Source organism: Canis aureus, chromosome 14 (assembly GCF_053574225.1).
Source record: "Canis aureus isolate CA01 chromosome 14, VMU_Caureus_v.1.0, whole genome shotgun sequence".
Taxonomy (NCBI): Eukaryota; Metazoa; Chordata; class Mammalia; order Carnivora; family Canidae; genus Canis; species Canis aureus.
The window spans coordinates 39784250-39800891 of NC_135624.1; the positions used below are offsets into that span (position 1 = coordinate 39784250).

Sequence of the window (16642 nt, forward strand, 5' to 3'; positions counted from 1 at the left end):
CACACTGTGCCCAGTGGGGAGGCACCTGCCGGCGTGGAGAGGGCCGCGGAGGGGGCTTCCTGGTGCCCAGTGGGAGCCCACCCGGGGGCGGGCAGTGGAGGCCCTGTGGGTCCAAGAGCGGCTCGGGCAAAGGGGCTGAGGCAGGGGTCCCCGGGCTGGACTTGCAGGCGCGCGGGCATCCTCCTCCCGAGGGCACTGGCCTCGCTCTCCCGGGCTGTGCGACTGCTCGCTCTGAGGCCACCCGGTCTTCACCCCGCGCCCCGGGCGGCCCCGCACCCCCGCTGTGGCCCCGGGGCCAGTGCCGCCCACCTGTAAGTCGCTGACGCCAGACACCGAGGGACTCCCGGGGGTGTCAGTGAGGCCGCGGGGACCGTGGCTGTACCTCCTCCCTCGGCCTCAGTGCAGAGGCCCCTGGAAGCAGGAAGTGGGATGACCTGGAGGTCACCGATCACCAGGTGAACTGCGAGACGCCTGGACGGTGGGGGCGTGACGGGCGCGGGGAAGGTATGGCAGGCCACCCGCATGCCGTCATGCACAGACAGGGATGGTGGGGCCTCTGACAAGATGGGTTCCGTCTACACAGTGGCCCGGATGCGGCAGGCGCCGAGGAAGCCTCGCTGGTGAGAGCTGGTAGCAGGGTTGGCAGCCAGCGTGAATCTCGGCGACGGTCACGGTGCTGGTTCCGAGGCGGTGATGCAGCCACCGTTAGGCTGTGACGGATGTGGCGGTGATGCCGGTGACCGTGGCGGCACAGCGAGCGTGGGGCAGTGGTGGTAGTGATGGTGGTGTTGGCGCCGTGACGGAGTGGACGGTGGCGATGGCAGGAGCCGTGTGGACAGTGACGGTGACAGTGTGACTGAGTGGTGACGGCAGTGGCGGCAGTCCTGTGACCGAGCATGGATGTGCGGCTGAGGGTGCTTCTGAGAGCGGCCGTGATGGTGACGGAGTAGTGTGGCGGCAACGTGGCGATGACGGTGGTGTTGCCGATCACATCGTGGCGGTGGCGGTGGCGAGGGTGGCAGTGATGGCAGCGAATGCGGTATTGGGGGCGTCGACGGTAGCGACTGTGTTGACCTTGGTGGTTTTGGGGGTAGCTGTGTGGGTGGAGATGGTGGTGGCACTGAGGGCAGCGCGGGGATGGCTGAGCTCCCAGGGGACCTGCAGGCCCCTCCCCGTGAGAACCAGGACACGCCCGTGGCCCAGGCGGTGAGGCGGACAGGGTCAGATGTCACCCAGACTGAGAAGAAGGGCGAGGGGAGAGGGGAGGGAGGCTGGCGAGGCCGCGGCAATCTGGGAGGTGGCGAGGCTGGGCCGGCCGCCACAGTGGGCAGGTTTGGGGACACTCAGCACGGGGCCCGGCAGAGGCTGGCCGGGGAGGGGCCTCCGGGTGGGCAAGGGAGCACCCCCGTGGTTGGAGCGTGAGGGCGTGGGAGGTGACAGGCTCAGGCGGGATCCCAGGGTGCAGGTCTCTGAGCTGGGAGGGTCAGGAGGGGCAGCAGGGTCAGCAGGACCCGGCCCTCTCAGGCCAGGTCACCTCCTTGCAGGGCTGGGGAGCCCGGGGTCCCACCCTGTCCAGGCGACCGTCTGCCCAGGGCGGGTGGAGGGGGAGAGAACAGAGCCACACCACAGGGCCAGCCAGGTTTCCAGGTGGGGACGGGCCTGCGGCTGAAGCCGTGAATCGCAGGGTGGCTGGTGCGCGGGTGGGGGCAGGAGGGGGGCCCAGGTGGGGGTGAGGAGGGGTCACTGGGTGGGGGTGAAGAAGGGGGGCCCAGGTGGGGGCAAAGAGTGGCGGGCAAGGAGGGGGGCCCTGGGCAGGAACACAGGCCTCAGGGGCCCAGGGCTCACCCGGCAGCTTGCTCAGCGAGACCCAGGTCGGGCATCCGTGCCCAGGTCCACGGGGCACAGACATCGGGGTCCCTCAGGACCACAGGTCCCGCCCCCAGACCTGAGCCCGTGGGCTCTCCCCAGCATGGCAGGGGCCCTGGGCAACCCCGAAGGACCAGCAGAGTCAGCCGGGGGACGGGGGGACGGGAGGGCGTGCGGTCAGAGGCACCGGCCAGGATCAAGGCCTGACGGAGATGGCGCCTGCGTGCTGGGTCGCCGCTGGTTCCGACTGGGCTGGCGTGCGCAGGCAGGTCCAGCGGGGCCTGGGGGTGGGAGTCTTGAGGCGCTGCCGGGTGAGGTAGGACCCCAGGGAGGGGTCCCGGCACGGAAGCAGGCCAGGACCAGATGGAGGGTCAGGTGCAGCGCTCAGGAATTCACGGGCCATCCAGGCAGGCTCCCTGGGGGAGGAGACCGAGCACAGGCCCCGACCTGTGGCTCCGAGGTCAGTGGCAGAGGCGGGAGGTGGGCCTTCTGATGGATGAAGCTCCACTTAGCAGGGCCCAGGCCTCGGGTGCTTGGCGCGGGAAGCACAAGTGGAGGCCAGGCTGAAAGGCCTCGAGGCGCTTCTGGAAGCCCCTGCCCACTGCCGCGTCCCCTGTGGGGTGTGCTGTGCCCACTCCAGCTTTTTTCTGTTGTGTGGGAGGCTACCTATGAGTCATTCACACTCCAGTGTGAATTAGCCCATCAAACCCCAGGAGACCCTGACGGTTATAGTCTCGTAATAGACCCGAGTCGTGGGCCGGCAGGAGGCATGAATGCGGCAAATGCCCTGGTTCGGTGGGTGGACGTGGACGCGGGGGGCGGCTCTCAGCACGCCCTCCGTGTCCCCCTCCCCTCTTGTACCGTGAGCGTGCCAGGCCCCTGGGCGCCGTGTCCCTGCGTCTCCCTGACGGCGTGCTGGCTGAGGATTGGGGCCCGCTTCACGGGGAAGGCGGCTCAGCTCCCAGGGACCAGGATGGGATCTGCCCAAGCGGGGAGCAGGCCTTGCTGCCCCGTCCCTCCTTGTTAGGCCGGGACCGGCCAGGAGGCAGGGGGGGCCCCGGGCGAGCCTCCCCCCAGGGTCTCGGACGCACCCTGGAGAGGAGCCAAGCTGGGACCAGGCTCATGGCAGCGGCCTCTCCTCCCTGAGTGGGGATGCGGGGACGCGGGGACGCGGGGGCAAGGCGATGGCCCCACGCTGCATGCTCAGTGTGGGACTAGGCGGGGGCTTGTGCCGGGAGCCGGGCCTGCAGCCTGAACGCGGCCACAGGGGAGCCCCTGAAGGGCAGAGTGTTGCGGTCCGATCAGGGGGTGGACGGGCCCCTCAGCGAGGAGGGGGCCGTGGGAGGTTTGGGCAGAGGACAGCATGGCTGGCCCGGTGCAGCGGTGGCCCTGGGCTGCGGGGCCGACCGGTGAGACCAGGGGGGCAGCAGCCACTGGCCCCTGGGGTCCCCCCAGGGTAGTGCCATGGAGCGGGGCAGCGGTCAGACCCCCAGGGCCTCATGCAAGGAGGCAGGTGGGGCCTGCGGGCCGGTGTGGGGGGGAGCGTGGGGCAGCGGAGGTTTGGAGGGCGGAGGGGCTGGCTGCCAGGTCCTGGCTGGTGCCCCCAGGGCTGTGCCAGCAGCAAGGCGAGCGCGCTGGGCCTGGGCCTGCCCTCCCAGAGGACAGTGCGGGAGGGGACCCTGAGGCCGTGAGCAGGGACCCCAGATACAGAGGCTGTGGGTCAGGGTGGCCTCTCTGCGGGACCCGGGAGCTGGCCGTGGCCACGGAGGCCGCGGAGGCAGGACCAGCCTGGCCTCCAGCACGTCAGGTGCCCTGAGGGGGGAGGCATGGCTCTGCCCTGGGAACCCTGGTCTGAAGGGCCTGGGTGGGGGGGAGCTCAGGCAGGGAGGGGCTCCCGCTCTGACCGCTGGGTCCCCCTGCCCTCCTGGCCCTGGGAGCTGCCACGGCCCAGCTCCTTCCCTCGCCCTGGACCTGGAGGGGAGGAGGAGCAGGTGTCACTGACCCAGATTCCCGCGGCCTGGGCTCTGGGAGGTGGGGGGTTGGCTCCATGACCCAGATACTCCACGTTTCTGAAGCTCAGACAGGAGGCAGCGAATGGTCTCCCAATGCCGTTGTCGTGTGCGAGAGGGAGTGACCTGCCTGTGGTGTGGAGATGGGAGCAGGTGTCTCCGGAGCAGGAAGGATTTCAGTCAGATATGGGAAGGACTTCCAGGCGTCGGGGTGTCAGGGGATGCGTCCTGGAGGTTTTGCTGAAAGGAGGACAGATTCCCTGGCCTTTCCCAGGTCACGGGTGCTGAAGATGGGGTCAGGGACCGCCTACCCGCCTATCTTGCTGGGCTAACCACCTGAGCACCCTGCCTTGGCGGAGCTCTCTTCCGGGCCTGGGGCGGGCAGCTGGGGCAGGTGCCCCTCTCTGCTCTGGGTGTCAGGTTACCCTCAAGGGGAGGGTCATTCGAGGTCCGTCTTCAGAATCCAGCGGTTCACAGTGGTGCCTGGAGCGGGTGTCACATGGGTAAAACTTGTCGTCCTGGCCCTGCTGCCGCCTGCCGCGTAGCCCTGAGTGAGAGCACCGGCTCTGAGCAGCGTGCTGACCTAGGGGGGCTGCACCTACGCGGGGGGCGCAGGGGCTGTTGCAGAGCTTCAGTGATAAAAGGCACAGGAAGCCGGTGACTGAGGTGTGGGAGGAGCAAGGAGGGGGTGGCCGGGCTGTGTGCCAGGCCCGACCACGCTCCCCGACACAGGCCTGGAGGTCTGCTGGGCCCTAGCGAGCAGGAGTCAGGGACAGGGGAGCCCAGGGCTCCCGCACTGCAGTCCCCACCCGGGTCGCGACGCGCCCCCACACCCGCCGTGCAGGTCTGGGCACCTGCCAGAGCGGCCCCAGCTGCCTGCCCACCCCCGCAGCCGGTTCTTGGGACCTGGGGAACGGGGCGATGCTTCCCTGTGCCCTTCAGGCCTGAGGCTGCAGGGCGGGCAACGTGGGCAGCGGCCCCTTGCCCGACCCCTCCTCTGGGAGGCCGATAAGCTGATTAGCGTCCTCGTCGGGAGCCCCGCAGGGCCAGCCACCAGCCTGCGCTGGCATTGTCCCAGGAGGTGGCCTGCAGCGCTCAGCCTGGCGCCCTGCAGACCCGCCAGCACAGGCTGGGAACCTGCCAGGCTGCTGGCCCCAGCCAGCCCGGCTCCCCTCAGCCCGGGCCTCGGGGTGCCGTCCCCTCCCTGTCCTCCCCAGCCGGACAGCTGGGTTCCGGATGCCACCACCACCCCCCCGCTGCAGCTTCGTTCAAAGGAGGAGAGCGGAGGCAGTGTCCCTGCCTGCATCCTGAGAAGCACAGCTGTGATTTGAACCCAGGCCTGGCTGGCCACGAACTCCTGTTCTCAGGAGCAGCGGCGGGGCTGACGCCCTGGGCCGGTGGGCAGCTAAGAGAGGGGTGCCCTGCCTGCAGACAGCAGCGGCCTGCAGGACTCCTCCCCGGAGCGGGCGGTGTTTGGCGTCTGCTGGCCTGTGCTGTGCTGGCTGGCGCGGCGTGCGGTCAGTGGCTCGGGCAGGCAGGGCTGCGGCCTCACATGCAGCGGGGGCCGGGCAGGGGCACAGTGGGCGGCAGCAGGGCTGGGGGGCGAGGGAAGAGCATGAGGGGGCAGCGCCAGGGCAGCCCAGCGAGGCCCTGCTAAACCTCTGACCAAGGACAAGGGGAGGCCCAGGCTGGGCCTGGGTGTCCCTGGGAGCTCTGGGGTCTCCGGGACCCCGCAGTCCCTTTGCATCCCTTCCATTGTCCAGGTCCTGCTTCTGCTTGGTGGTCAGTGTTCTTTCCTTCCCCGGAGGAGGGAAGAGGAGGAGGAGGGCCTCTGCCGGGGCCTTGCTAGGCTTTGACTTTGGCTGTACCCTGTGCCCCTCTGTGGCCCTTGGCTACTTTGCATTTGTTTTAAGGAAGGCCCCTAAAATGGATGAGCTTTGAGCTCCCCAATCCTGGGCCCTTTGGGCTCAGGCCACAGAGCCTGTGAGAGGGATTCCCTGTCTTCTCACTGTACTCCGGAGACCCCGGAGACAGGGCACACGGGCTGGAGCGCGGGCTTGGGGGTGCCTCCAGGGCCATGGAACCCCATGCACCCCACAGAGCCTGGGGCTAGCTCCGGGCCTTCAAACTCTGCCGTACGGCCCCTGGGAACTGGGCTAGCCCCTCGGGCGGGTCCTCCTCTGTAGGAAGGGGCAGGTCTGTCCCCCCTGCCCCCCCGAGAGAGGGGAATCAGAGCAAGGCTCGGCCTGGAATACATCCCTTCTCCCCGGGGGCCTGAAGCTCAGAAGGGGATTGTGTAACATCTCCAATTGAACAGAACCACCGTGGGGCTCTCAGATCCCAGCGGCTGGTGATCCTAAACCCTCCTGCAGGCGCACACAGACACGCAAGCGCTGTGCCGGGCGCCTCGCGGGGGTGCGCCCACTGCGTCCTCTGGACTGTCCTCCCCATTTTAGAGCTCAGGAAACTGGAGCTAGGGGTGAGGATAGGTAACTTCCTGAGGTGACAGGGTGGGCGGGGGGGGGGGGGCGGGGTGACCATGGCTGGCCGTTTGCAAACCCAAGGGTTGAGCGGCGCGGCCCTGTCCGGGTCTGTGTCTGTGCGCCGGGTCGGGGCTCCCCTGGGGAGCGCACTGGGCAGGGAGCTGGGCCCCCCCCCCGCCTGCAGGCACCCCGAAGGGCCCGGGTGGGGACAGTCCGGCTGAGGCCCTGGACAGCTCCGTGGTGCTGGCGCTGAGAGGCCCTGAAGCTGCAGGGGAGTGTAGGGCAGGCCCCGGGCAGCCCCTGGCTGCAGCGCCCCTTGATTTCCCCCGCGTCCTGGGAGCAGGCGCCGGCTGCGGCCTGGTTCCAGGAGGCCTGCGGGTGCGGGTGCGGGTGCGGGTCCTGACCTGCGGGCCTTCCATCTGCGCCTACCCAGGGGCGCCCTCCTGGACCCCGGGCGGCCGGGCCAGCGGGTGAGCCTGCCCGGGCCGGCCGCTGTGGGTGGCCCGACACCCCCGAGTTCCTGGGCGGGCGGGCTGGCCTGGCTGGGGGGTGCCCCGGGGTGCCCGCCCCGGCCCCGTGGAAGTGGAGGGGCGCCCCGTGGGTGGGCCTCGGGTGGCTGCGGGGCGGGGCGGGGCGGGGCGGCCCCAAGGTCACCGCGGGGCTCGGGCTCGGGGCTCGGGGCTCGGGGCTCGGGGCTCGGGGCTCCGGCCCCTCCCGGCGCGCCCCCGCCCGCCCCGCCCGCGGGCTCCTGGGCTCGCTCGGGCTCGGGCTCGGGCTCGGGCTCGGGCTCGGGCTCGGGCTCGGGCTCGGCGGGGGAGGGGGCGGGGCGGGCGCGGGGCCAGGGCTCGCTCCGCGGGCTCCCGAGACGCGCTCCGCGGGCCGGCGGCGGCCATGGGGCGCGGGGCGCGGGGCGCGCGGGGCGCGCGGGGGGCGCGGGGCGCGGGGGGCGCGGGGGGCGCAGGGCCGGGCCGCCGCCGCCGCCGCTCACGCCGCGCTGTCCCCCGCCCGCCCCGTGTGTCCCGCCCCCAGGCCGTCCGCCCCCGCCCCCCCGCAGCTCGGGCCCTGGTCGTGGCGCGGCTGCCGCACGGTGCCCCTCGACGCCCTCCGGACGCGCTGCCTCTGTGACCGGCTCTCCACCTTCGCCATCTTAGCCCAGCTCAGCGCCGACGCGGTGAGACCCCGGCCGGGACGCGGGGGCGGGGGGGGGGGCGGGGAGGGGAGGGGGAGGGGCGGGCGCTTCCGGCGAGGGCGGCGCGGGGGGAGGGGGACGGACCCGGACCCGGGACCCAGGACCCACCCGCCCGGCCCCCCCGCCCGCCTGTCGCCCGTGGCCTGGCCCCACGCCGGGAGGGGCAGGGGGGGCGCAGGGGCAGGGGAGGGGCAGGCGGGGGCAGCGGGGACTTGGCAGCGGCTGGCGATGAGGGGCCGGGCACCCCCGCCCCCTGCCCCCCTCCCCCCTTCCCCCTCCCCGGGACCGACGCGAGTCTCCCCCACTCTCCTTGGGAGCCTGGGACCTCGGAGGGCGCCGGTCTCAGGGGAGCCGGCAGGCCAGGCCCAGGCTTTTGGGGCCGGGGAGGGCTTGGCCCGGCGGAGCTGGCACAGCGCGGCACTTGGTGGGTGCTGCGCCCCCGGCTGGGGGACCAGGCTCTGGCCTGCCGGGCAGAGGGAGAGGAAGGAGCTGCCACCTTGTGGGAGACCTTCCCCACCCTCCTCAGTGGACTCTGGTCTTCGGAGGCGGCTGTGACCCCAGGTCAGGATCCTGGGGGGGGCTGAGGGGGGCTGAGGGAGGCTGGATCTGGCCCAGGCCCACAGCCCTGCCGGGGAGGGCCCCATCATCTCAGGGGCCTCCTTTCTGTTCCCGAGATTCTTGTGGGGGCTGCTGGTTTCTATGGTGACGGCATCTGGGGCCAGCTCCCTGGCTGGGGCCCTGGGTGCTGGGCTGGCCCACGGGGGCTGATGGGCTGTCCTGGGGAGCCCCCTCCAGCCCCCAAGGCCCCCGAGGAGGGAAGAGGCCAGGGTTTTCGCCCACTGAGACCCTGAGCCAGGCCCGGGTGCAAGGATCATTGAGCAGCACATGCGGAGCCCGGACCGGGGAGGGGGACGTGGCTCTCCTGGGCGTTCGGGGCAGGTGCTGTCATCAAAGGGGGCAGCACAGCTGTGCCTTCAGGGAACCCTGGGTTTGTCGTGGAAGATGGCTCCAGGCCTGAGAACATCCTGCCCACAGCCCCTTTGTCCAGCGGGACAGGGGGAGGGAGGGCAGGTCGTCAGCCAGGGTCCCCCGTGGGGGCAGAGCTCCACAGGACCTTAGAGGTCATTGCTACTTAAACCTCCCCTTGGCGGGCAGGGAGACTGAGGCCAGAGGAGGGTGCCTTGCTCAAGGTCTCGGGGCAAGTCTGGCTGGATGGGGGTCTGTGCTCTCGGCCCTGACCTCGGTGCCCTCTCCTCATCCTGCTGTCCCTGCGACAGCGTGTTGGTGGTGTTGGTTCTGAGGGAGAGCCTGAAGGCAGCAGCAAGGCCATCCTGGGGGCTCCCTGTAAGAGGCGGCTCTCTGCGTAGGTGGCCGGCGGTGCTAAAGCAGCAGGCTTCTTGTGCACAGGGGAGCCTCCAGTGGGGCTGGGGGCTTCCTGAGTCCCTACGAGGCCAGAGCAAGCAGGGCAGGGCCCAGCCTCGGTCCCTAGGTGGCCGCTCATCCCTCGGAGCGGGAGGAGGAAGGACCGGACAGGGGAGTGTCCCGGTGTAGGGTTAGTGTCAAAACGCAGGCTTGTCCCTTACACCCAGCAACTCCAGCCTCCTGCCCCCTCCCCTGTAGGACAGAGCGGTCGTGTGTCCCTCGGGGTGGCTCTGCGGGGTGGGCCACCCGAGGGGCCAGCGCAGGCTGCAGGCAGTGCCGTCCACGGCCGGGGCCCGAGCCCCGGGTAAGCTCTGGCACGGAGGCCGGCTTCGGTGAGGGGGAGGCCGACCGATGCTGGTGAGACCGGGAGCGGGAGGCTTGGGGCCCAGGGCCTCTCTGGAAGGCTGGCCTGCGCCCGCAGCCGCCAGGGCCAAGCGTTTGGGCCCCTGTGCCGGGGTGGGCGGGTGAGGGCTCCGCCGGTCTGTGGGAGCTGGCAGTTCTGTTTGGCAGGGGGTTGGCAGCTGTGGTTGGGGACCCCTGGTGTCAGCGTGTGTCGGGGCCCACCCATGCCCCAAGGGAGCTGAGGCTGCAGTAGAGCAGCGCGCGGTGCCCAGGGTCACCCCGTGGCCAAGGGGCTGAGGGCCAGCTGCCCCGCCGCCGTGGGCCTTGGGCTCCTGGTCCATGAGACGGTGTAGCCGGGGGCCCTGCCTGATGGTAGGACCCCGCCGTGGGCGCGGGCATGAGCTCGGAGCCTGAGTGCCAGGGGGGCCAGGGTGGGCTCTGTCCCCTGCCCTGGGAGCTCCTGTCCCGGCCCGCTCTGGCCCCAGGGACAGCTGACCCAGAGGCGCTGGGTGGGAGGGGCATGAGGGGGACGTAGCTGTCATGCAGCCCGTCGTCTGCACTAACACTCATGAGGGGCTGGGCCGGGGCCTGTGCCAGACCTCAGTCCTACCCTAGAGGAGCACGGGGTGTGACGGGGAAGACAGACATGTGTCCGCACAGGCCTGCGAAGCCCAGGCCGCGGGGACAGATGCTCTGGGGGCACAGCCGCAGCTTCCTTCCCTCCCTGGGGGCGGCATGAGGAGGAGGTGTGGAGCGGGGTCCTGAGGGGTGAATAGGAGTTCACCAGCTGAGCTTCGTGGAGAGGACGGATGGTCACGCCAGTGGAGGTGAGGAGGGCAGGAGACAGGTGGGGCTCTGAGGGCAGGGCAGGGGCGCGGGCACTGCCGGAAGGCCAGGGACAGTGGAGCCGCATCCCGAAGGCAGCGGGGAGTGGGGTGGCAGGGGGGGATAGCAGGGAACGGTGGTGGGACTGGGCCTTGGAGGGGTCCCAGTGGCGGTGAGGGCAGGATAACCCCACCGGCAGGTGGTGGCCAGGCCTGGGGCGAGATGGGGTGCCGCCCCGGCTGGGGAGGGTGGGGATTTGGGTCCGAGCACGTGGGACCCGGGGATCCTGGGGTACGGGGTGGCTGCAGGAGGTCGGAGCCAGCACAGGGGCCGAGAGTTGGTGGAGGGGGGTGCTGCGGTCGCGCCCCAGGAGCCAGGAGGCCGAGGTCGCAGTTGGGGGCAGAGAAGCTGGGGGGGGCCCCCCTCTGCCACCAGCACCGCGGGAGTGAGCTGACCGTGGGGGGCGGAGGAGTCACGTCTCCGCAGCTGAGTCACGTCTGTGAGGGGGCGAAGCCCGAGCCTCTGAGCCACAGCAGGGACCAAACCCGGGAGGTGTCGCAGCACCACACGCAGCACAGCACTCGCTGGCCCCGTGAAGCACGGTCGGTGCCGCTGCCCAGGGTCGCCGCGATGTGCCGGGGCGTGTGCCCAGCTGCTCCGGGTCCCGGCTCGGCATGCGGCTGGACCCCAGCCTCAGTGGGCCGGGGCTGGCTTGCGTGGGAGCCGTGGAGCAGGAGCAGGGCAGCAGAGACGGTGCTGAGGGAGGGACGTGTGCGTGGAGGTGGGTCAGACGGGCAGAGGGTTAAGGAGATTGAACCCAGGGGGCTCTGTGGAAGAAAGCGCGATGACCGTGTGGACAGCCAAAGGGAGACTCCCTGGGTGTGGGGGGCGGTATCTGGCGAGCGTCAGGATGAGGGGCTGCTTCAGATTGCACACTCGGGGGGGCCGCTGCGGGCTGGGGGCCTCTTCAGTGAGAGAAGAGCCAGCCACGTGAAGGTCAGAGGAAGAGCGCTGGGCAGCGAGAGCAGCATGTGCAAAGGCCCTGGGGTGGCTCCGCACTTGGCCAGGGACCCGGTCTCCGGCAGGAGGCCGGCTGGCTTCTGTCTTCTCTCTCTTTCCGCTTGGGTTGGGGCTGATGTCTTGCCCTGGAAGTCTCCACACCAACCCTCCAACAAGAGCTAGAGATGTTGACACCCCCGTCCGCTCGTTCAGCCCTTCCTCCCTCCCCGCATCACCTAGAAGCCGCGAGGCCGGGGCTGTCGGGAGTGACAGATGAGCCAGGTGGAGAGGAGGAGAGTGGGCGGGCAGGTGGGCAAGCTGGCAGGCGTGTGGCTGCCAGGCCTAATGAGGGCGGACGGAGGCAGGTGGCCACGGAGGTCGGGGCCAGGGCCAGCCATGGAGCGGGTGCGAGCCACTTGCTTGGCCACCCGTGACACGCGTGCCAGCCGGGTTTCGAGGTTGCCGGCAAGTTCAAGGGTGCAGGCCGCGGCCGGGGGCCCCTGTGCTGGAGCCGCCCCCGGGACCGCTGACCGCTCAGCTGACCTTGGCCGACGTGTGCCTCTTCCCGGAGCCTGGCTTCCCTTGTCCGTTTGTCCAGCCTGCACAGGGGCGGGGTGTCCGGGCGGCCCAAGGACACCGGGCAGTCACCCCCCAGGCTGGGCCTGAGCGACACCCGCAGGGCCTGGGGGGCAGGAGGTGGTGTTTCCAGGGCGGGGTGGGGCAGTCCAGGCCCCGGAGCGGCCTGCAGGCGGGTGCAGGGCACAGCACAGGGCAGGCACCGCACCTCCCCTCGGGGAGCACCCCCTTAGGGGCACGCGGGACGCCAAAGGTGCCAGCCCGGGGCCAGAAGGCTGGGCCGGGGAGCCAGGGAGGTGAACAGGCTGCGTGGACAGCCCCCGGGATCTGCAGGGGCCGCGGAGCTGCTCCGAAGGGTGTTGGCCGCGGCAGACTTGAGCAGGGACAGGAGTGGTCCCTTGAGGGTGGGGAGCCCCCGAGAACCCCCTGTCCCCCAGGACGCTGCCTCCTCAAGCCCAGAGGCAGCAGGCTGGGGAGGGGCTTCCTCACGCGGAGGAGCCCCGCTCAGTCCTCCACAAATACCCGCTGGCCACCTGCCATGCGCAGCACCGTGTGCCGGCGTGCCCTGCCTGCTGCAGGAGGGGACCCAGGGGCCCAGGGGCCCTCGGTGTGGAGCGCGCGGGTCAGGCAGTGACACGAGGGTGAGCGCGGGAAGCACACAGAAGTGGGGACCAGCCGGGCACTCGGGGTGGCACGTGGGGGGCAGCGGGCCCGTCGTGCAGCCCAAGGCCCCTCGAAGGGCACCACGTGGCGGCTAGGGAGGGTGTCCTGGGCAGAGGGACTGGCTGGTGGGAACGGGGAGGGCCCACGATGAGAGACAGTGTCATGAGGTAGAGGGAGAAGGGGGCAGCCCAGGCCCCGGGGCTCTTGGAGCATCCAGGCAATGATGGGGTTGGACAGGCAGGGGTCCCCAGGCAGGGCGATGTGACCTCTGGTGGCATTTTACAGACTTCTCTGGCTGAGGCTTGGAGCAGCGCCGTGGGAACTGGGCCTGGAGGGGTGTGGGAGTGCAGAGCAGTGGGCCTCGCAGAGCCAGAGGGATGGGGAGAGGAGTGTGGGCAGGCGCGCCTGGTGGGGTGTGGGGCGGCAGGTGTTGGGGGTGGGACGGGTGAGGCAGCGGAGGCTGGACGCTGTCCTCGGATGCTGCTGGGATGCAGCTGGTGCCGAGGCCCGGCCAGGAAGCCTGCTGTTCCGCTCTCGGCTGCTGTTCCGGGGCACGCAGCCTGGGGGGGCTGTCGTGAGGGCCCAGGGCCCCCGGGATCTGTCTGTGTGCCCCTCTGGAATGGGGGAGTCTGTGAAGCATGGGCAGAGCCTTCATCGCCAGGCCTGGCAGGTGGCTGTGATGGTGGAGGACAGACCCCCCCCAGCCAGGGACGAGAACTCACTGGGGACAGCCCAGACCAGGGGCCCAGGGCGCAGGGGGCACACGTGGGGGTGCTGGAGGTGGAGAGGGAAGGCTCGGGGCCGGCATCGCCCAGCATCTGGGCCGCACGGAGTGAGCTGGGGCCCGCCGCCCGGGGCCTCGGTCCGCACCTGCCCGGCCCCTCACTCCACACTCTCCGCCCTGGACTCCTCAGAACATGGAGAAGGTGATCGTGCCGTCCGTGACGCTCATCGTGGGCTGCGGCGTGTCTTCCCTCACCCTGCTCATGCTGATCATCATCTACGTCTCCGTGTGGAGGTGGGGCCCGAGCGTGTGGGCAGGGGCCCGGGGTGGGGGCCCCAGTGGGTCCCAGGCGCGAGGTGGCTGGGGTCAGGGCTCGTCCCTTCTCTGTGAGAGCGCCGCGGCGGTGGGCTGGTGCGGAGCCCCCTTCCGGGTCAAAAGCGCCACCCCCCCCACCCCCTGGAAGTCACGGCTGCCCCAATTTCCCCTGCCCACCCCCTCCCCTCCTCCGCCGTTACCCTCTGTCCTCAGTCCCCTCCCTCCCGCTAGCCCCCCTGCCCGCTCCCCCCCACCAGATGACACTGATGTGCTGGTTGGGGGCACCCTTCTGCTCCACCCACCCCCACGAGCGCATGGGGCGGCCACGCGTCCTCCTACCTCCCAGTGCACTCCTGGCTGATGCCCGGCAGCCCACCCCCCAGCCAAGCACCCAGCCCTGGGACCTCGGAGCCCCCAGTTCTGTGTCCCACCATGTGGATGTGCAAGGCCCCAGGCTTCTCTGAGCCCAGGGTCATGTTCCAGGGTGAGAACTTCTGCTCGCACCCTTGCCCCCCACCCCCCTCCCCCAGGCACAGGGCCTCCTCCCAGGGCCCCTGGGCACCCCCGGCGGTCCCTGGTCCTGGGGTGGGGGCCCGTACGGCAGGTGGAGCCCCCCGCGCAGCAGGGTAGGCTCGGGTGTGTGAGGGCAGGTGTGTGCCTGCGGCGGGGGGGGGGGTCTCTCCTCCCCACCCAGCGCCCTGCTTCAAGCCCCGCTGAACAGAAGTATAGGACAGGGAGTCTGAGTCAAGGTCACCCACCCCGCAGCTGCCTGTCTGTCTTCGTGAGGCCCACAGGGAGAGATCAATGGGTCAATGGGGAAGGGCGGCCTGTGCTCCCCGGGCCCCCTCCTCATCCTGCCCGAGGGCAGGAGCTGACCCTGAACCACTGAACCACGTGGGTTCAGCCTGCACCAGGGCCCCTCCTAGCCAGGCGGGAGGGGACCGCTGTCCCGAAGCCCCCCTGGCCTGTTAGCCCGCTGGCCTGGCCCCTCCAGCCCCGCCTGCTGCAGCTCTGAGGGCTCTGCCCATGGTTTGCAGAGCACCTCCTTCCCCAGCTCTGCTGGCCGCGTCACTGCCCCTGTTAGCGGCAGTCAGGACCCCACCCCCGCGGTCCCCACGAGGAAATGGGGACCCACAGAGGGACAGTGACCCGCCCAGGCACATCAGGCCATGTCATGGCTCCTAAGGTGCAGCCCTGGACCCTGTGCTCACCCCCCGCCTGGGTCGCAGCCCCCAAGGCCACTGGGAAACGGGCAGCAGAGGTGATGGCGGCTAACGCCTCCTGCCTCCTGCCTCCTGCTCCTGCGATCTCAGCCACAGCCCTGAGCGGCAGGCGCTCTCCCCTCCGGCCGTCTCGCGGATGGGAGACCGAGGCACAGAGGGGCTGGGCCACTTGCCCGGTGTCACACAGCCAGGATGTGGCTGAGCCGCTGCGGGCGTGGGCTCTGCAGCCCAGCCTCAGAACGCTTTGTCTTCCTGCCTCAGAGCCAGGATCGCACAGGGTGGGAAGGGCTGCAGGGGGACAGCTGGGGTGGAACCAGGAGCCCCCAGACAGTGAGACCCCGGAAATGAGCTGTGTCCCCAGGATCCAAACACAAGAGGGGATCTTGCACAAAAAGAAGAAGCAATTCTAAGGATGAGCCCTCCCTAGCAGGAGCGGGCAGCTGTGCCAGTGGTTCCCGTGGCCTTCCCTGGCATCTGTGTGCCAGAATCATATGTGGTAGAGCGGAAGTGGGGGTGGGGGTGGGGGTGGGGGTGATGGTGGAGGAGGTGTGGTGATGGTGACGATGGTGATGGTGGAGGCGATGGTGGTGGTGGTGGTGGTGACGATGGTGATGGTGGAGGTGATGGTGGTGGTGCTGGGTGTGGTGGTGGTGGTGGTGATGGAGGTAGTGATAGTGATGGTGATGATGGTGGAGGAGGTGTAGTGATGGATGGTGACGATGGTGATGGTGGAGGCAATGGTGGTGGTGCTTTGTGTGGTGTTGGTGGTGATGGTGATGGTGGAGGAGATAGTGGTGATGGTGATGGTGATGATGGTGGTGATGGTGACAATGGTGATGGTGGAGGCGATGGTGATGGTGGAGGCGATGGCAGTGCTGGGTGTGGTGTTGGTGGTGTTGATGGCAATGGTGACGGTGGAGGCGATGGTGGTGAGGAGATGGCGATGGTGGAGGTGACAGTGGTGGTAGCAGCACCGTGTCCGGGGAGGAGGTAGTGCCGTAGTGTTGATATGGCCGCAGGATCCGGGTTCCTGTGAGGATGAGCCTGCTCTCTCCCGTAGGTACATCCGCTCGGAGCGCTCTGTCATCCTCATCAACTTTTGCTTGTCCATCATCTCCTCCAACGCCCTCATCCTCATCGGGCAGACCCAGACCCGCAATAAGGTATACGGTCTGTGCCCTCCCGTGCAGGACGGGGTGGGGGGGATGACCCCAAAAGGATCCCAGGAAAGCTTAGGGCGGGGAGTGCTGGAGTCACATGGAGTCCTCGCTCTCCAGCTGGCCAGGGCACGGGGCCCTGGTGTCTGCAGTCTCCAGCTGGACTGGCCCAGGCTGTGTCCCCTTGTCTGCCCTGCCATGTGGCCTTGGGGGCGACCTGCCCTCCCCGGGTGTCGAGTTCACCACCTGCTGAGCAGACGGGCTCCTATGAGCAGGTGCCGTGTCTCCCAATGGCTGAGGAAGGCGGGGCAGGGGGGCCTCTGTCCCTGGCGGAGGGGGCCACACAGCCCCTGGGAGCACAGGGAGCCTGGGTGCTCAACAGGCCAGCTCGAGGCAGTGGACCAGGTGAGCCTTCAGCTCAGGCCTTCAGTGCTGGCCTGAGCCCCAGGGACCCTGGGCCTGGCGCCTCCCGGCCGCAGCGGGCCCCTCCCTCGGGGCAGGCGTGGGAACGGTTAGCGGGCACCTGCCCCCTGAGCCTCCCACCTGCCCGCCCGCCCTGCCCAGGTGGTGTGCACGCTGGTGGCTGCCTTCCTGCACTTCTTCTTCCTGTCGTCCTTCTGCTGGGTGCTCACCGAGGCCTGGCAGTCCTACATGGCCGTGACCGGCCGCCTCAGGAACCGCCTCATCCGCAAGCGCTTTCTCTGCCTGGGCTGGGGTGAGCAGCGCGGGCAGGCGGGCGGTGGGCCACCTCCCCACCCCACCCCTCTGCCCATTGTCCTGGGCCTGCTTGTCCCTGCCCCTTCGTCCTCCCCTGTCCCTGTGCCCCCCTCCTCTGCCCCCTTATGGCCC

General features: G+C 69.9%; 1 protein-coding gene across 6 annotated transcripts in view; it reads left to right on the forward strand.

Moving 5' to 3' along the window:
- The window catches only part of ADGRB1 (adhesion G protein-coupled receptor B1), a 73642-nt gene that overhangs the window by 40848 nt on the left and 16152 nt on the right, over positions 1 to 16642 (forward strand). For all 6 annotated transcript variants that reach the window (XM_077847467.1, XM_077847463.1, XM_077847465.1 and 3 more), the window contains exons 18-21: positions 7388 to 7529; positions 13289 to 13392; positions 15697 to 15799; positions 16358 to 16508. In XM_077847467.1, the coding sequence (XP_077703593.1) occupies positions 7388 to 7529; positions 13289 to 13392; positions 15697 to 15799; positions 16358 to 16508 (500 nt within the window). The remainder of the gene's footprint in view (positions 1 to 7387; positions 7530 to 13288; positions 13393 to 15696; positions 15800 to 16357; positions 16509 to 16642) is intronic.